General features: G+C 32.6%; 1 protein-coding gene across 1 annotated transcript in view; it reads right to left on the minus strand.

Moving 5' to 3' along the window:
* The window catches only part of LOC118197425 (puratrophin-1-like), a gene marked incomplete at its 5' end in the record, with an annotated part of 530248 nt that overhangs the window by 207990 nt on the left and 300636 nt on the right, over window positions 1–21622 (minus strand). Inside the window, 2 exons of the mRNA XM_085817830.1 lie at window positions 10598–10736; window positions 12708–12955. Coding sequence (XP_085673956.1) covers window positions 10598–10736; window positions 12708–12955 — 387 coding nt within the window. The remainder of the gene's footprint in view (window positions 1–10597; window positions 10737–12707; window positions 12956–21622) is intronic.

Consider the following 21622-nt stretch of genomic DNA (forward strand, 5'->3'; position numbering starts at 1 on the left):
CACTCATAACCAACAAAATGTTCTTCGCTTGCACCAAGTTCCCCTACAACACGGATATAGCACGAAAAAAAGGATCTTTGGATAGCATCTGCGGGACGTGTTGACTTTTGACCCCCACCGAAGACGCTCCTGCAGTAAATATATACTCTGGGTGGAGCTGACACCGATCAACGACCTTTCGAAAGAGACTTTCTCTCTTAGAACATGCAAACGGCTGTAGATGACTCTCGAAGCATGAAGATATTTGTCACACCCAGACATTCCCCAAAAAGGAATGCACCCTCCCCCATTAAAATATGCAAATATGATGTGCCATTCTAATTGCATCTTCCGATCCAATAAAGTTGAGCATACTAAATAACTACAGCTACATTTACAGTTGATGACATACTTTTAAGTATTTTAATTTATTGTTTCTTTTTTGGTGTGAAATCAATATGCGGGTAGGATTATCGTATGTTTTCGCGCAATTTTCAGGAAATTTTGCAGCTACAGTACACTACATATATACACACACATATAAGTATACGTATACTCATATACACATATACAATTTGTTATATGTATACAAATTCTTCACTATTTAATAATATATATTTCACACATAGTTCGAATTCGTATTTGTGAAGACAAAGAAACAGAAAAACTCTCCTCTCCTCCTTCTACACACAGGAAAAAACAGAGAAATTACCCCCCCCCCAAAAAAAAAAAAAGGAGGCAACGAAAAAAAATAGACAAAATGAGTATCAGTGTATATTTCTGAGGTCCAAAACGTGGAGGAAGGGATGAAGAGAAGCAGACGGTATAAAAGAAATAATTACTTATAAAGGATAATGGAGGGAGGTAGACACTGTCATAGATTTCTGCCACAATAAAGACCTAAAAAGTTATCGTCTGGATGTGTAATCATTGAGTGTAATCACGAGTAATCATCACATCTAAAAAAATTGTGCCATCTCAGGTTGGAGGAGGATAAAAACGCCCCCCCCCATTTTTGTATTATGAGTCAGATGTTTCTTCAATATTTCCCGAACTGTGAAAAGTGTTGCCAAAATATTTATTAACTTTAACAGAAATTCCAGAGACGCGGAAAAATATACTAAATCTTCATGCATGCAAAGCATTTATATTTTCTTTTTTTGGGGGGGGGTGAAGGTGGGGGACAAAAATTTAAATATTCATATATGGATTTCACACACTTCAACCCTATTTGATAAAGCCACATCATTTCAACTAAATAAAAAGCAGTAAACTAACATATAAGAATAACAAAAATAATTTTGATTATGGATAAATAACTCGGAAGTTAAAAAATAATGCTAAGTTTTTTTTTTTTAAATTTTATTTTCCTCATACGTAATCCGAAAATATGTAAATTCGGGAAAAAAATGTTACGAATTTAATACATAGTTACATGATTTTAGTGCAATTATATGTGAAATTCTTGTAGTTTTATGTATATAATGTAACATGAACAGCTGAAAGAAACGATGCTCTGCCGGAAAAATAAGAATATAGGGGCAAGTCTATTTAATACTGAGTAAATTACTATCTCACTAAACTGGGGAGACCTTGGCGACCATAAGGCTACATTTTAGTCCGATCTTTCTATCACCGTAATAGATACTGTCATTGAGAAACAGTAACAAATTTCATATGCAACCGTAATCGTATCCGGCCCTCATATGCCTTACAATAATTGCACCGAAGGTGCTATACATCTCGAAACGAACTTTTTGAGCCTATCACTTTTGTGTCAGAAATGAAATTTCAGACTGTTGCTACCAAATGTTATTGCTATGTATTATTTAAAAAATTAAATAATGAGGAATCTATATGTATGTATGTATTGTTACGAATTTTGTAGTACATAGGTAGATAATTTTAGTGAAATTACATGTGAAATTGTTGTATTTCTGTTGTATAATGTAACATGAAAATCTGAAGACTCGAAGCTTACCAGAAAAGCAAGAATACAAGGGCAAGTCTTTTCATTGAGTAAATGGCTATCACATTAATTTGGCGGGATATCGCCAGGTCTTGGTCACTAATTTTTTGGCCACACGGTTTTGGCGACTAATGTTTGCCGCCAAACTTGGCGGAAAACCACCGGCAAGTTTTGCGGTTTGGGGGAAACCGCCCCAAATCTGGGGGATAAACGCCAAACTTCGCGACCATTTGGTAACATTTCGGTCCAGTCCCTGTATCACTGTGATATGTATAGCAAATGAAGGTCCTCATATACCTTGCAATAATTTCGAGAAGCAGACAGTATTAGAAATATCTCCGCAGCCGGGTGAGAACTGTACATAAAACTGGAAAGAGCATCTGCTTTCAGTTGCTGCTGTAAGTTGTTCTTTCCGAGCGACTTCGGAGTGTTGAAAGCTTCGGCTATTAGATTTCCTTCGCATTGCACTGTGTTTAACTTTCTTAATAGCTTGAAGTGCACCTACTAACTGCATTCTGTGATACTATGCGACTATTTCTGTGGAAATTTCCAGAACTCTGAAGTGTTTCTTCTGATAAAATAAATATTATCAACCTATCATCGGACCTGTGCGCATTCAGTCTATCGTGGGTAATAGTACGCAATAGTTTTTGGTGTCAGAAATGGATTTGAATGCCAGTGACAAGAGCGATGGATGAGTAATTCAGATAACTGGTGGCAGCCTTTGCTACGTTCAACGAAGATATGAAAGCTGGCCAAAAATCTATTAAAAAAGATACAGAATTTCGCCACGAATCTCTTAAAAAGAGATGTAAGCTCTTCAAGAAAAGATGGTAGCTGATCAAGAATTTGTTAATGAAGAGATGAGGGCTCATCAAGAAAGATTACCAGCATTATAGGAAGCAAATTTAAGATTTGAAAGGAAGAATAGACACGGTTGAAAATAGAGTTGGCGAAATTGAAGAAAGAGTTTCTTCGATTAAAGAACAAATCGAAGAGAGAGTTTCTGCCGTCTCTAAAGAAGTTGACAACTTAACGAAATGCATAGCGACACCACGAAGCATTTCTAATGGCTTTTAATTTTTACCCATGCCTTCTCGTCTCTCTCTAAAGCTATCCACATATCATGATTAAGACATCCAGGGAAAGTGTATAAGTAATCCTGGCAAGTGTATAAGACACAGTTTTCTATAGTGGCGGACGCGAGTGGATGAGATTCCAAAGCTAAGGCCTATCATCTCGCCACTTTTCTGAGAACACACGCAGAGGATATCCTTTAAACTCTTCCCGAAAACCAGGGGTTAGTCTCCGAAGCTTTATCCGGCACGTTGAAGCTCCGCTTTACAGACAAGTAAGTGTTTAAAGGATTACAGCAGGCTTCAATTAAAATACTGTCAATAGAAGCCCACGGAAATAATCCAACTTGCAACGGATATTGAAAGGCTGTCTCATCTCTCCTTTTCGAAGTGTCCAACAGAAAAAAAGGAAATCCTGTCCCTATAATACTTCATTCTGGCATCCGTGATTCTGAAATCCAGAAAGCTCAGTGAATGGCGGATGTCAAGGATTCAAACAGGGTCTAGAGTACGCTATGAAATTTGAGGCAGTCCAGCAAGGAGCCCGTACAAACCGCCTTCTAATCATAGCTGCTCAAGTCATGAAGACAGTGGATCAAGTGACTGCTCGTCTTGACGATTTAAACAGACAAGTCAACGCCTTGACACTGAAAAGAAGTGACAAGAAACCGACTGTAAAAGCTGGAACTGAGGTGCTGAGAAATTACAGAACACCCCAGGGCACGGAAATTAAGACCGCTCACAGCCAGAAGCAGCGAAACTAATTAGTGGCCAAATCGCGGGGCGGAGATAGCCAGATAATGAGAAGCCCCTTTCCAAAGCGCTTCAGATTTCTGCTATGAGTGGTGGCAGTAATGGACTTTTCATCATCGGACATATCAATGGAGGTTACTAAGAAAGACAGCTACCCTCTTCCTAAAACTGACGACATTCTGGGCACTCTTTCTAGAAGAAAGTGGGTTTTTGAAGCTTGATTTAAAGAATGGATATTGGCAGATAGAGAGAGACACATCCTGATGACCGAGAAAAGTTACTTTTTGCTACCGGAGAAGGACTAATCCAACTTGCAGTTCAAGGTGATGCCGTTTGGTCTGTGTAATGCGCCGGGAGCATTCAAACGTCTCATGAAGACCGTGTTGAGAGAGGTCTTTCCTAAGAAGACTGTCACTCATATACTTGGATGACATCATCTTCGTCAAGAGTTTTGAAGAACATTTAGAAAAGCTTAAAAAATGCTTCAGAAAATAGAGAAATCAATCTTAAGTCCCGCCAAATGTAAATTATTCAGATAGTAAGTGACTTACCTCGGACATGTCATCTCTGCCGAAGGTAGGTGTACAGATTCAGAAAAAGGTGCCAGCAGTTAAAAAGTGGAGACGGCCGAAAATGCGCATCAGCTGAGAAGTTTCCTGGGGTTTTCCACATAGTATAGGAGATTTGTAAGGGACTTCAATCGCAAGACCCCTTTATAAGCTCACAGAAAACAATGAAAATTTCTTGTGGACAAGAGAATTTGAGAATGCATTTAACAACCTGAAGGAAGCTTTAACATCTGCTCCTATCATGACGTATCCTCAACTCAACAAACCATTTATTCTTTACATAAGTGTGAGCAATGAGAGTGTCGGTGCTGTTTTGTTCCCAGGAAATAAATGGTCAAGAACATGTTGTATCATACTAGTAAGTGTCGATCTAAACCGAAGAAGAATTACTGTGTCGGCAGGACAGAGTTGCTCGCCATATTTCTCAGCCGTAAAAAATTTCGATCATTATCTCTACGGCAAAAAATTTCTGCTCCGGACAGATTATGCATCGTTGACCTAGCTCTTGAATTTCAAGAATCCAGAGGGTCAAACAGCCAGGTGGATACACTTACTCCAGGAATATGACATAATCGTCAACGGGTCGATTCTCATATTAGGGAGGAAAAAAATTAACATTTAGATGGAAAAGGTTCGGCGTGACGTTAGTTTGACAATAGTTTCAGAATTTCAATCTAAAATTTGAAAAATCTGAATATTTCATTATAAAAACATATCTAAATAATTATAAATTATAAAAAGTTCGATATTTGTATATTCCTAGGAAAAAAATTTAAATATTTGTACAGAGGGAGAAAAATCAGAAAAAAAAAATAAATAAATAAATAAATAAATAAAATAAAATAAAATTTGTTGTAAAAAATTCAAGTATCTGAATAAGAAAAATTCGAATACTTGAAAAAAAAAAAAAAAAAAAAAAAAAAAAAAAAAAAATTACAAAAAACTGAAAAATATAATTATTTGTAGGGGGAAAAAACAGTATTTTAATACAAAAAATTCTTTACAAAAAATATTCGTTTAAAAAAATTCGAATATTTGAACATTCATGGATAAAAATTGGAATACTAGAATACAAAAAGTAAAATTACAGCAGTTCGTTAGAGAGCACCTGAATATTTAACTATTCCCAGAAAAACGTCTGAATATTTGAATACAAAGAATTCGTTACAAAAAGCAAAATTTGTTAGAAAATATTCGAAAAAGTGTATACTCGCAGGGGGGGAAAAACAGAATGCTTGAACAAAAAATAATTCTTTACAAAATAAATAAATAAATAAATAAAATAAAAAGTAAAAAAATATATATAAAATATGTTACAAAAGTTCGAAAAATTGCATATTCATTCGAGAAAAAAACTGAATTTTTTACACTTGGAGGAAAAAATTTGAAACTCTGAATATAAAAAAAATTGTTACAAAAAGTTTGAATATTAGTGGAAAAAAATTTGAACATAAAGCGGTACATTTATATATTCCACCTTCATGATAACGTGAGTTTAAAATTCTGGTACACTTTCAGGCTTTTGAATATTTCAATACAAAAAAAATTCCTAATAAAAATTTGGATACTTCCATATTCATAAGACAAAATTTGGATATATTAATTAAGAAAAAATTCATTAAAAAAATCGTATTCGTATTGAATATTCGTAGGGAAAAAAATGAATATTTGAATTAAAAAAATTCACTAGAATAAACAAAATTCATTAAAAATTCGTTACAGAATTATTCGGATATTTAAAAATTCGTAGAATAACTACACGTAGTCAAATGGGGCAACTTTCTACTTTCAATATAACGCGGGATTAAAATTCTGCTGCTCTTGATTTAAATAACTGAGTTAATACGAGTATTTGATTTGATAACTCAAGAATACTTGAATAGAAAAAAAATTCGTTACAAAAAATAGGAAATTTCGATATAGGTAAGGGGAAAAAAATCCGAATTTTAATACAATTTTTTTTTTTTTTAATTTGATCGTTCGTGAAAAAATTATTCGATATCCAAATATAAAAAAAATCGTTTTAAAAATTCCTAATAACTGAATATTCATAGGGGAAAAAAATGTGAATATTTCAATACACAAAAAATCATTATAAAAATTCCAGTATTTGTATATTCATAGAAAGAAATTCAAAAACCCTCAAAAGATTCGTCACAGAAAAAACAAAGTTCGTTACAAAAAATTCGAATTCCTCATATTCGCAGAAAAAAAAAAATTGAATGCTTAAATGCATAAAAAAGAATAAAATACCTCGACAAAAAAAACAAAATTCATTACAAAAAATTCAAATATTTGACATTTAAATTCTCAAAAAGAATTTTTAAAAAATCTAAAAGGTTTCAGATTTTAAACTACGTCCAAAGAGTCGTTTTTTTTAAGCTTTATTTATTTATGATCATGCATTTTGCACTTAAACCATAAAATTCAGTTCAACAGCAATGTGGCAAAATAATTTTAAAATGAGCCTATCTTTAGAATTTCCCATACACAGTTCGCGGCGCTGGAGATAAAAAGGTTTCTTTCCCTCCCGTAGAGTGTTGCCATTGCTCGCTTTTAAATCGTTGAGTTTGTTCATCAAAAATTCGTAAAAGTTTTACAAAATATGAAATCAATAATAAAACAAATTCCAAATTTCAAATTTGGTTTTCCAGGTGCCCATATTCGCAGTAGGATTACGTCATTCAAAATTGGATGGCTCTAGGTACGGTTGTTTTATCACAATGCATGAAACATACATACATTTATGCAGAATCTTCATTATTTAATTTCTTCAAATATAATACAGGGCGATAGTATTTGGTGGCAGCAGTTTGAAAAGTGGAACGGACATTCAGAGTGATTCGACGCACAATCGCGAAACGAAAACAATAGTCCTTCAGCCCCTTTGGTAAATAAATAAATAAATAAATAATTACCCTTTGGTAATAAGCCCCTTTGGTAAATAAATAAATAAATAAAAATAAAAAAAAATAAAATAAAAAATGGGTTAAAAAAATACCACAAAATTAAAATTCGTTATAAAAAAATTGGAATACTAGTAGTAAAAATTTAAAAAAAAAAAAAAAAAAAAAAAAAATTCCTAATTTGGGCTTCCAGGTGCCCATATTCGAGTGAAGGATTACGTTATTGATGTCTCTAGCTACCATTGCTTTTCAAAGTGCAAGAAACATACAAACATTAATGCAGATTCTTAGCCCACCAGCAGCCGAACGATAAAGTCGCTCATGACCATGTTCAGGACCATGTTCGAAACTTGTGAACAGGCTGGCTATATGGGCGTTTTCGTAGTTTTCCACATGTGTAAACGTCAGTTTCCGTTAAAGTTCTCCATGAAGGCATCCCTTCCCTTACGCAGATAACCCTCCAGGCTTTGCCGTAATCACATAAACCAAACCAAAAACCATGCAGATACTTCATTATTTAATTTTTTTAATATAATGCAGAGCTCTAATATTTGGTGGCAACAATTTAAAAAGTGAGACGCCGTTTATAGCGAACCAACGCAAAATGCCAAAAGAAAATTAATAGCCCTTCTGAGCAAAGTGTCCCTTTGGGCTAATAACTTGCTAAGGAATTAAAAAAAATAGCATATTTATAGGAACAAAAATGAGCATTTAAATTTTTCAATATTTTTATATTTGCAGTATATATATATACATATATATGAATTAAAAAAATAAACAATCTTTAAAAAAATTCGAAACATTCGTAGAAAAAAATGCGAATATATCGTAGCACATACATAACGCGGTATAATAGTAAATTCCGCTTTCAATATAACGCAGGTTTAAAATTCCGACATCCTCCCGGCATTAAACTTCTTTTAATTCGCAAACTTCATGATTCTATATACGCAACAAATAACTCTAGGCAATTTCAGTCTATTATTAACTGGCAGATGGAAAATCCACACCGACAAAAACCAAGCAACAAGTCCAATCTTTTAAAGGAACAACATCCAATTATCTCACAATAATTGCATTTCTTTTTATCATCGCCTCTTTCAAGGTGATAATGAAAAGATTCTTAGCCGGAAGGTTTTTAATCTCTTCAACCCCTAACACAAGATAGAGAAAAATAAAAAACAAAAACAGTACGATACAGAGATATTAAACAATTATCTGCCTAAAGGCAGATATTTTCTGTCATAACCGTTATTTTTGTAACCAGCTGGACTGAAATCAATTCTTATACTCAAGCTCTGACCCAGTCTTGGATTTTAATTTTAGAGTGGCAATTAAAACACTATGACTCTAAACAATGGCTGACGTTTCTTGTGATGAAAACTGGCAACACAAATTCTCAATGATGGTGTCAATAATGTCAGAAAACAGAAAAAAACGGAATATATCACAAGAATTAGGTTATGTAAAATGAAAAATAAAGTAGAATGATGAAAGATGATGATGTTATTTCCTCCTTGTTGTCATTAAATCGTCCATCAACATCATTCAAAACAGCTAAATCTTTGAAAGAATGTTGTTCCTCACATATTTATTTACTATGTAACATTTAAAATACAGCAAAATCATCTGCCATCACCTTTAAGTTAAAAGAATAAAGAAAGAATACAACTGGTAACAATTGCTGGGTGAGTACGCGTTCGTAACGGATTGAATGCACACAGAACCGATGATAGCTTAATAAAATTTATTTTTCCAAAAGAAAGGCTTTAAAAAAGAAAATACTTGATATAAAGAAATACTTTACAATTTTGGAACTTTTATAAAGTATTTCTCTCACCTTCTTAGCGAGCCTTCGTGATGTAGTGGTCTGCACGCTCAGCGCTTTGATGTCCGAGATTCGATTACCGGCGAAGGCGTTGCATATTTTCCATCTTTCCTGCTTCCAAAATATCTAATGTCTCTACACTTTCCACAAAAATAGTCGGACAGCTCTTCTCCGTATAACACAGTACAGTCAGCAGTTACCACTTCAAACTACTATTAACGTGAAAGACAATGCAAAGCCAGACGACGAAGCTCCCACAATGTCTAAAATACTTAGAAGTTAGTTCTGAACTAAAAACTGGGAACTGATGCTCTCTCGGCCTTTATGCAGTTTTACCCCGGCCGCCGAGCCAGATACGGTTACAGTTATTCAATTACAGTTATGGAGGGACTGCACCAAAATGTCGCCAAATGGTCACCAAATTTTGCGAGTTTTGGCGAAATTCAGCGAAAAAAAGTTAGTCGCGAAAACCATCACCAGCTTGGCGATCTATAATAAAAAATATAATTAGTAGATTAATTTAGCAATTTAGCGAGATAGCCGTTTACCTCAATGTTCCTATAACCTTATTTTTCCGGCAGAGTTCGCCCTCTCAAGCATTTCATTTACATTACACAAAAGATACTATACTTTCCCGTACAATTTCACTAAAATTGTTTGCATGTACACAAAGTTCGTAACAATATGATGTTTATTATAAATTCTTTACTAAAACACTTCTTTAAAAAAAAAAAAAAAAAGGGAAGAAATAAATACTTGGCAACACAAGAGAATGGTGATGGTATTCTATAGCCTCAATGAGTGGTGTTTAGATGTATAGTTCATAGCCTCACAGAATACTGAGTTATTCATTTTTATAGAATATAATATATTGAGACCATCGAAATTTATATTCAGTAGTCTGAAGGAGTATTTAAATATATATATAGTTTTCATTAAATACTGATCTATTCATTCTCACAAAGTATAATATATTCTTGGAGACTATCAATATATTTATTTATAATCTATAGTCTCAATGAGTAGCGTTTAAATACATATTCTATAGTCTCAAAAACATCGATGTATTTCTTTAAATAGAATATAATGTATTCTTCCAGACTATCAATATGTATATTATATAATCTCAACGTGGTATAAATGCATGCTTCTATGGTCTCATACAGCATCGACGTATTGCTTTTAATATTAATTATATTATTTTTAATAATATATTCTTCTATCAATATGTATATAATCTCAATGAGCAATGTAAAAATACATACTTCTGTAGTCTCACATAACACTGATGTATTAATTTTAATAACTATATAATCTTTGAGACTATATATAAATTGTAGAGTTTCAATGAGTAGTGTTTAAATATATAGTTCGAAAATAGATTAATTACTTAAAAGCATGTTTCAATCATTCGTTTTGTTCGTTCAACCTTTAAATTGAAGCTAGAACCGAATCACCATTTTTCAAACGATTTTTAGCGGTGTTATTAAAAAAAAAAAAAAACACCTCCAGCTTACTTGACTAGATTCTTCCTGAAAGGTCTTAAGCTGTAGGCACTCCTCCAAACGACTCAGTCTCTTGTCAGCTAGGCGCGCCAACTTAGATATTGCTGTTCGAAGTTCGTCATACAGGTTACTCGTTCTTTCCAAATTTTCCCTGAAAAAAAAGTGATCAAATTTATCCTTCCTTCTTTAACGATGAAGAATCTGTCTGTCTGCATCTTCCGATAAATAATTTTAAAAAATATGTTTTTCATTAAAAATGTCTGGAAACAGCTTATTATTTAAAATAAGAAATAGCACCATTGATTCTTCTTTTCAAAATGTCGCGTGTAAACAAGCTGTGGAAAGAAGGATATATTTTTGCGCTTTCGGAAGAGAAATATTCCAATTCCCTAACTTAAAAATGTTGTGAAATGCATGGTTAATATTTCTAAGTGCAAAATAAGCAACATTATTAATCGGAAAGGGAAAACCGTTCAGTAGTTAATTCTGCATGGAAAGAAGACGCCGAACAAATATCTGAAAAAGGTACGTACTGTTTCTAATGGTTCTAAAGTTAAATCGTTGGTAACGGCAGAAAAATCTGCCGACGCAGAAATCCATTACAAAGCCTTTAAATATATCTGCAGCAACAATAAATAAAATAATAAACACAGATTTAAAACTTAAAAAAGATAAAAAGAGAATGCTTTTGCCAAGGCATGTGGCTCAAAGCACAGCAACTTGCAGAAACCTGTGTGAAAACTATTTAGCAGTACATAAATGGAAATACATTATGATTCTTGATAAAGCATGGGTTTACTTAAATGACAACATAAAAGGTCTATTTATTAACGAAAACGAAGGGGAAAAAAGTGTACAAACTTGGTTCCTTCCATGCAAAAAAAGTTTCAGTAAGGTGTTCATGATTATCGTAAGATTCTCCTATAACCAGAAATTAAGAAGACCGGTGGAAAATATTAAAATAAACTCACATACTATTAACAGAAAGTTTTGCGCCCGGCATTAACAGAAAAAATTCCAATTTCAATGACTTTCAAAACTGAAACTTGATCGAGACAAAGCAAGACTTTTTCAATGTATTCCCGCCAAGTACCTTGACGTTTCGAGTATGGATTATTGTGCCTTTGGTCTCTAGGAGAGTACTCTTTCTAAGCACAAATTCACCATGATGGATGGACTATGGCAAGTAGTGGAAAATAATGGAAATCAATATCCCTAGAAATTTTACGAAAGGCGTTTCTATCATGGAAATAATGATGCAGACTTTATAGTCCAGACAAAAAGGCTATCATATCGAACATTTTAAAAAGTACTTTTTATATTTTAAACATTAATTAAACGGCATCAAAATCACTCTAAAAATGCGTAAATACCCTCTGCATATGCTTAGTGTTCTTTAAGGGTGGTGTCAAGAAACTACTGTTTTTAAATTACACACTGTTCCACTGTTTTTAAATTACACAGAAAAAAACTGATTTCTATGCTGGTTATCGCAGTTTTGGAGACTGCGTTCTGTAAGATGATGTCAAGAAAAATACAGTTCCCAAAATACTAGGGAGATTGCGCAGTAATGAATCAGTGGACAATTCACAAGGAAATTAATCACCTGTAACAGTAACTGAGAGGAGACCACGTTCTATAAGATGAAGTCTTCAAATATCATAAGAAAAAAGCAGTTCCCAAAAGACTAGGAATGCAGTGACAACGGAATCAATCAGTTGCAATCGTAATTGTGTGGAGACCGTGCTCTACAAGATGATATCAAACTGATGTCTTCAAAGATGATGTCAAAAAATACACTTCCCAAAACATTTATTAGAGTTCTAGTAATGAATACAGTGGAAGCAATTTACAGCGAAATTGATCACTTGCAATCGCAATTGTGTGGAGACCACGTTCCATAAAATCATGCCAAGAAAAATACACTTCCGAAAAGATTTATGAGATTGAGAACTAAAGAATGCAGTGGACGCAATTTACAACGAAATTAATCACTTGTAATCGTAATCGTGTAGAAACCGCGTTTTATAAAATCATATCAAGAAAACAACAGTTCTCAAAAGACTTATGAGAGTGTGCAGTAAAGAATGCGGCGTACATGATTTACAACGAAATTAATCACCTATAATCGTAATTGTGAGGAGACCGCGTTCTGTAGGATTGAAGCTCTTTAAGGATGGTATCGCCTTCCTCCTCCAGGTGTCGTAGCTGCTCGTCGCGGAAAGTGTGACTGACATTTCTTTTCTGCTGCTCGATCATTTGATGAGTGAGGCTGGACGACACTGGCAGACGACTTCCTCTTAGCTCTTCTAGGAGCGAAACCAAATGACGACCAGATAAACGACAGCCATTGATGAACGGTTCTAAGAACTACAAAAAGAAGATACCGCGTTTAGAAATATTACTTATTTAATTGCTAAATAATAAAATGCTTTTGGGCACAGAAAAATAAAATGCATTAAAAACATTTTTTTTTTTTTTTTTTTTTAAATTTTTTTTATTCCAGGTCTTTTTTCGAAGCGTATTTTAAAAGAAATTATACCATATCATCATAAACACTACAGTTGGAATCATAAACAGTACAGCTACAAATCCGAACACTTTCAGATTTGTTTCTCCTAAGATTTTAATAGTTAATAGTTAGATAGTTCACAGTTATGGTTCAATTAACAGTTAATACTTTAAAACAGTAAAAAGTTTAAGAATAACTGTGAGGTAATATACAGTTGTAAGGTATATTTTAATTTTATAAAACAGTTATTTTAATTTAGTTCACCTTTCCTATCTCTTCTAGCTTCAGTTACAATTCCTTACCAGAATGAGTTTTTAGAATCGTTTAAATGCAAATGCAAAGTAAAAATGTTTAGGTCAAAATTCCTGACTTTGACCTAAACATTTAAAGAGAAAGAGAGAGGTAGGATTCATGAATAGCGTAATTTGTCATTTGGTTACGTCTCTCTAACTGTTATTACGCTCGGCCGTATTACGCGCCTTTTGATAGCTTCGCTGGCTAATTTAATATCACGAGCCAACTGAATTGTATTAGCTTCGACTAAATCTCTTTAGTTAGTCATTAGTTAGTTCTCACATTTTGAGTTTAAGCGCAAGTGAAGGCTTTCTTGTACGCCTTCAGAAAGGGAAAAATTGTAAATTTTTATTTTGAGAAAATAAAGGGTAATTAACCCTTCTTGATTCATTTCTGTTCCTCAACACTTAGTTAATTGAATACAAGTGAGGAACCCTGCATAATTAATTATAGTTATACTATTAAGTTTAATCAGAAGATAATTAATAACAGAAGAAGAATCAGCTTAAGAATTATTAAACAATAACACAGATAATTTGATAATGAATATTTTTGGGACAATCAATAATTATGCAATTATTAATTAACACTTTTGTAATAGTTAGACTGTAAATAGTTAACAGTTTAATGAGTAGACAATTAATAGCTTGTAAGTTTGAGAATCTGAGAATCATAGTCTTGAGACAGTTAACAGATAATTAATATTTAATAGCCTAACAATAACTAGACAGTTAATGGTAATAGTTAGACGATTAATAGCTTAATAGGTCCACAATAACTCATTCTGGTAAGGAATTGTAAGCTGAAGCTAGAAGAGATAGGAAAGGTGAACTAAATTAAAATAACTGTTTTAAAAAATTAAAATATACCCTACAACTGTATATTACCTCACAATTATTTTTAAGCTTTTTACTGTTTTAAAGTATTAACTGTTAATAATAGCTCGTTAATAACAGCGAAACGTTAATAATTCGTTAATAATAGCGAAATGATAATAGCTCATCGTTTCCAGAAACATTCGAAAAGAACATTCATCCTTTTAAGGACCATTAGACAATGAATAGTTTTGAGACAGTTAATAGGTACACAATTAATAATAGCTTAATACGTTAATAATTAGTCGACATAATAGTTAATAGTAATTAATATACAGTTAACAGTTACAGTTAGACCATTAATATTTTAAACATTAGACAATTAATATTTGATCACTTCGAGAATTCTTAGATTGATCCTTTTAAAGATCATAAGGCAATGATTAGTTTTGACACAGTTAATAGTTATACAATTAGTAAAAATTAGCACTGTTATTAAAGTTAATGATTTGACAGTTCATAATCATAGTTAACGAGTTAAAAGTTTAATCAGTAGAGAATTAAAGCTTGTAATTTTGAGAATCATTAGAAAGCATGTAGTTTTGGGCCAGTTAATAGATTTCAAAATTATAGTTAATTGTTTCAAAATAGTTAATAGGCTGAAAATAATTTGAGCTTTTGTGCACAGAAAAATAAAATGCTTTGAAAAACATTTATTCCGAGAATTTTCGGATCATAGTTAAAATTAATTATCATATTAAAGAAAATGTTTTACAAAGAGCTGCAGTATTTATTTACTACAACTCATTAGATAATTTCTCTTGCATCTAAAGACTAGACTTTTTCGGCTGGGTCGACGGATTCAATAAGTGTAATAAAAAAACAATACCTTTAATTTATTATTAAACTCATTAAATAGTTTTATGAAATTATACTAGCTGGAATAACTAAAATCATTACATATTTTTCTTTTTTATAATAATTATTTCAGGTAGCTAGAGCCTTTAATAATTAAGTAATAGCATGAGTCATAACTCAATAATTAAGCTCTACCAGATGCCAAAAATTAATAATTAAACGCTACCGAAAGGCCAGATTTTAATAATTTAGGCACTACCAGAGGGCACACTTTAATAATAATTAAACACTATCAAAGGCCAAATCTTTAACACTATTAGAAGCCATACCTTAATTATTAAGCAATACCAGAGGCCTCAGCAATTAAGCACTACTAGAGGACAAACCTCAGCAATTAAGCACTATAAAAAATAATACCTCAGCAATTAAGCACTACCAGATGCCACAACATGGTAATTAAGCATTATCAGTGGCATTAACCACTTCTCAATTTCGATAATTCTTCTGCGAATAACTTACTGTATAATTCTATTGCGTCAAAAAATCTAGAATCGTTAGATATGAATAAATAATTAACATATAAATATAACACATAAAACATAATTTACACGTAACAACTAATTAACTAATATAATCAGATAATGAGAAAATAATGAGACATAAGAAAATCATTTTTTTTTTATGTACTCTGCAAAGGAGAAAATTTTATCTATCCTAAAGATTAACCAAGTTGCACTGAACTGAAAGAAAAAGAAAGATTTTTAAGCTCTCGCTCTGCATCGCAGGTTACTTACCTTTTTATTGACTTCGCATTTACGCCACATAAAATTCAATAGCAAAGCCACAAAATATTTAAAGAGAATCTTTAGAATTCCCGACAGAGCTGGCATACTTTTTTTTAATATTCGCTACATTATTGAGCCCCCTAAAAGAGTTATAAAAAAAGAAAAAAGGGTATAGTAATTTTAATCAGTCCAGTTAGGGTGGTTTGGTAAAAATATTTAATATTTCTCATTAGAAATCTCGTCATTGAAATGCATTTTTACTTAAATCGATGAGACGAAAAAGTAGAAAAAGTATATTCTTAAAAATTGCGTTGACTGTGTTTAAATAATCTTTTGTCATTTACATTTTACATTTTGTTATTCTACAGCAAATAGATTAAATATGACCGTTAAATATTTTACGCGTTACTGAATGGCAACATGCTGGTGCGTGGAAGAGCTTCCAGCAGTGGCAGCACATTGTTTTTAGCGGAGTTCGTTGATTAAAACTGAAAGATAAATATCTACCGAATTTAGCTGAATGGCAACATTCTCGGGCATTGGAAACAAAAAAATGTTTTATTTCGAATAGTGTTTGTTGCCACTGGTCGTTTTGAAATCGTTGAATTTGTTAATCTAAAAACTCGTTAAATTCCTACAGAATAAGAAATAAATAGAACAACAAATTCGAAATCCAAAGTTCTGGCTTCAAGGTGAAGGACAATGAACGTTAAGACGAGTGGGCTACCGAGTTAAATGTCTGAAAACTATTTTATTCACTGTGAAACGATTCTCAAAGTCACAAACTGTTAACTGTCTAAATATTAGCTATTTTAAACTATTAATTATTAATTACATGACTATTAACTCTTTCAAAATTCTTAATTGTGTAATGATTCTCAAAATTATTAACTATTAAGAGTTTACTGATTAAATCAATAAACAAAACCAGAGGCTCAGGAAGGATCACAAAACTTAAATATAACTGTTAACTGTGTGATTATTACTACGCTATAAGCTTATAATTTCTTAACTATTAACTATTTCAAAACTACTAATTATTAATCATGTAACTATTAATTGTCTGCAAACTATTCATGGCATATCAATTCTCAAATTCAAACTATTAAATTCCAACTATAAACTTATAAATATTAACTGTTATTAAAGTATTAAGCATTAGTTATACAACTGTTATGTATCTCAGAACTCTAAATAATATAATGAACTACTATTAAACGAATAATTATTAATTGTAAACTGTTAACTATCTCAAAATTCTTAATTGTTTAAAGGTTCTCAAAATAATTAACTATTAATTGTCTACAGATAGATTATACTATTAACTACCGTCTAATTGTAACTGCGAACTATCTAACTAGCTAGCTATTAATTAATGGCGTTAGCTGGACTCATTAATATCATTAATTATTTTCAGATATTACTCATCATATCATTACATATTTTTTCTTCTTTTTTATAACAAATATTTCAGGGATCTGATAAAAAATATATCTACACTAAGTAATGACAAGAAAAATAATATACATAAAGCTAAGTATAGATGCATAAAAAAATACAGTGTGAGAAGCATATCAATTAAAACTGACGGAAGAATAAAATCGAAAAATCTTGTTACGGAAATAATAAACTTGAGCATCCAAATTAATTTACTGTCTCAATAAATGTCATCTTGAAGCCTCCTGTCTTAATAAATGGGAACCTATCACCTTTCAAAAGAAATTAAAAAAGGATCTTAAAAAAATACAAGATTTGAATGATAATCTTGCTTAAGAATAAAATTCTAACAATAGTGATTCATTACAGCAATCATTTCATTCCCGAGTGATGCGTTTAAGTGATGCGTTTATCGGTAAATCAATCCAAGTCTGAGGTTGATAATGCGAGTTATGATGTTTATGTTGCATAATAATGATGGAGATTTATTTTATTGTGATTCTTTTTGCCAGCTACGAAGTTTAGGAAGACTATTATCATGAAAATATATTGGACATTTCCACTACGAGTTTTGGATAGGCATTTTAAGATTCTACAACAGGATTTCTTAAACTTTTATCAATCGCGACCCCTTTTTATCACTGAGGTTTTTTCGCGACCCCAGGACCTCCATAATATTTTAAAAAATTTTGTGGGACCCCATAAAGTATTGCGCAAATCCGACACATGCGTGAGTGAAACTGTCAATTTTTTCATTTGTACTCTAATATACTACTGCAATTTTAGGTCATTAACTTTAATTTCTAATTTTAAGACATAGAACATTGTGAAAATTTTAAATAAGTAACAGATGAAACACGTCACGTGCAAAGCAAGGAAAATGGACGTTTATATTATAAAAAGAATGCGTCGAAACGTTTTCGTTTTATTCTGTCTGTATTGTGTCCTTATCTCTTTTCAGATATAGTGTGTAAAAATATTTGGCAATTGTAAAATTATTATAATAAATTAAAGAAATATCAAAACTGCTAAAAGTTTTGGCTACCCACAGTTTAAGAAACCCTGTCTACAGTAATTTTTTGTGCTTGAATTTACTTTTTATATACAGTAAATTTTTATCAGTAAATAGCGAAGGATATGTATGTATGTGTATCTGTAGATATGTGTGCGTATATGTATGTGTATGGATATATATTTGTATGTATGTGATAATTTACAGGTTCGGGCAGTCGTGGTACGCTGACAGAATTTAGCGGAGAGTGACCACAGAAGATGAAACCAAGTCACTTTTCAGTCATGGCCGATAAAAACAGCTCCGTAGATCTGATTGGAGCGAAAATCGTCAACTGGCTTGCTGGTTGAAACATCATTTTCATTTTGAACAGGAAAAATCCTTCATAGATATATTTCTGATTAAACTGATCCAACACTGGGGATGCTAAAGACGCCTCACAATTTCTAAGCCGACATTGCGATACCGAATGGCACAGTTTCGAATTCCGGAGAAGGCATTATTATAACTGGCCGTCCCTTCGTAGGAGGTGACGGTGGCCGCCTATTAGGTGCCTTCACAGTTAAAAGGCCACCATTTGGAGTGGCCAATGTTGATAAAAGACAAGAGCCTGCCGTTCGGGGAAAACATTAGATAGACGTGATTTTCCTTGGCAGAGAAAGCAAGCAAAAAAGTGACGCGTAATAACTGCAGCAGTATTTATAGCTCGGATAGTCTTTGTTTTAATCCTGAGCAGCGACTGGACTAATAATTTCGCACAACAGAGAAATTGCAACGAAAGAGTGACATAATATCTTGCTGCAAAACGACGCAAAATGGGGCATCCTGAAACGGCGATGTGTTAAATTAAAAATTATGAATTTAAAGATCTATTGCCAATCGGTTTCAATTAAGTTCAATAATTTTGTTTCATATTTTACATATTCGCTCCAGTTTAAGGAGAGAAAAGCTTGGCGAGACAAAAGACTTTTGAGGAAAAAAAAAAAAAAAAAGCATTAGAATGAAAGCACAAGAAGAGAAATTTTGTACAATACATGTAATTCCAATGAAAGCCAATAAATTGTTTCAATATGTAATTTAGAATCATCAGAGCAATACATAATATGATTTGTAAATTACATTTAGAGTCCAATCCGAAAGTTTCTAAAATATAAATTTGTAAAGTTCTTCAGGTGGCTGGAAGATCACATAAGAAATTCTTGCAGTGTTGCGCAAAATCTTTCATGAAAAGTAACTGTTATCAATATAAATAAAAATATTTCTAGTACACAGTTATGAAATTCTATTAAAATACTTATTTACTTATTATAAAACAAAACCAAGTGTTTCTTATTTCAGACAAAGTCCGATTTTGTGTCAAAATGTTAGAATAACGCTATATATAAATTTAATATATATCCCAAGAAGCGCTTTCCAGACATGAAAAATGCAATTTGAATTTCGTAAATCGGCCCAGTAGTAAGGGAAAAATATAGAACTGTCCTTCTTTTTTTTTTCTCAGTGTACACACACATGTATATATGATTTGTATGTGCGTATATGTATGTATGTTTACACATAATTAAGTTTTAATATATGAATTAAAACATATATTAAATATTATGCACATTTATGTATGTACGAAATGTGCATTTATATATATATATGCACATTTCGTATATGCTATGTATGTTTCTTTGTATGCATATATGTATGTATATTTGTCTGTATATATTGTTGCGTGCGTACGGATTCGTAGTAGATTGAATGCACAAGTCCGATGAAAAGTTAATAAAATTTATTCTTATCACAAGAAATAAAACAAAACGCTGAATTTTTTTCTCTCACAGATATTCGTACAATATGACACAGTAGTTATATTTTAAACTACAAAAACGTTAAATAGGACACAATTCAAAGCGCAGAGAAAGCTAATCTGATCTCACCGCGAATTCGCTACAGTAGGCAACAACAGTTATCTAAACAACTGAACTGAGATGTTTTTCTCCAGCTTTTATATGCTTTTTAATCGGTCACGAGAAGTTTCTGGTATTTTCTCGAGATTTCAGGAAAGCAAAAGAGTAAAAGTACGAGATATCCATTTATTAAATGCGTGTGCTTCTGAATTTTTACTTTTTCGGCGTAGCATTCTCTCAAAATAAGTCTCGTGCTGCATTGCAGGGGGATATAAAACAATTTTAATTATAATTCTACTAAAAATAGCAAATTAAATACAAAATCCGTAACAATATGTATGTATTTATGTTTATATGTACACATGTATACTTTTATATACGTTCGTATATTTTATACGAATGTTCCTGTGTATATATGCTTGCATGTATGCTTTCATATACGTATATTTTTGTACGTAACGTTTCTAGCATATTTGTATTGTTGCGAGCGGACAGTAAATAGACTGAATGCACAGGGAACCAACCGATAATAGTTTGCTAAATTTATTTTACAAAATATCGCCAAATGGTCGCCAGGTTTGAAAAATGTTAGCGATTTGTCGCGAAATTTATCGACAAAAATTGGTCGTCAAAAACATTGCCACATTTGTGATATCTAGGCAATTTAGCGAGAATAGTCATTTACTCAATATTAGAGTCTTACCTCCGTTTCTTCAGATCCGGACAACACTCGAATAGTCTATGAACCACCTGGGTGTCCGGACCCTGCTCTCATTTGGGATCCGGGATCTTGGAAGTATCAGCTGCCGTCGGAATACCTTCCCATCATCCGATGCAAGGCGCCATTTCGAATATGAAGCGAATCCCGGAGTGCTCAATTTAGTTTTATCGTAGACGTGTGCTTCGAAATCTTTTGCCAGCTAGGTTCCTATTCGAAGATTATTTTGAGAAAACTATGGGTTCAACGTAACCGTCTTCCAAATGAACGTCCTAACTCCTTTGGATGGGCCTGGGTCAGACGATGTAGAATTTGTAACTCCACGTACGACCGAATTAACACGCTCGTTATTCGCTTCGACACTGGAAAATTTTCGCCACCTTTTCTGAACAGTCTTTTTAGCAGGAGGTGGCGTTTCCGTGCGATGATCCTTTCCGATGATGTATAGTAATGTTTTATTCCTGGAGTCTCTGTATCCATCTAGCTATTTGGCACTCGGAGTTCACGTTACATGATTTAAAAAAAAATACAGTTTTACATTACAGTTCACTAAAATTATTTAACATATGTACGAAATTCGTAACAGTACCTTTATACGTACGTATGCATGTACATATACACCTTGCACCAAAAAAAAGGGGGGTAGTTCTATATCTCTCGTTCTACTTAGCCGATTGACGAAATTTAACTGGCGTGTTTCATATTTCGAAA

This window comes from Stegodyphus dumicola, chromosome 5 (assembly GCF_044657685.1).
Source record: "Stegodyphus dumicola isolate Sdum_Otavi_A_Nest chromosome 5, ASM4465768v1".
NCBI lineage: Eukaryota > Metazoa > Arthropoda > Arachnida > Araneae > Eresidae > Stegodyphus > Stegodyphus dumicola.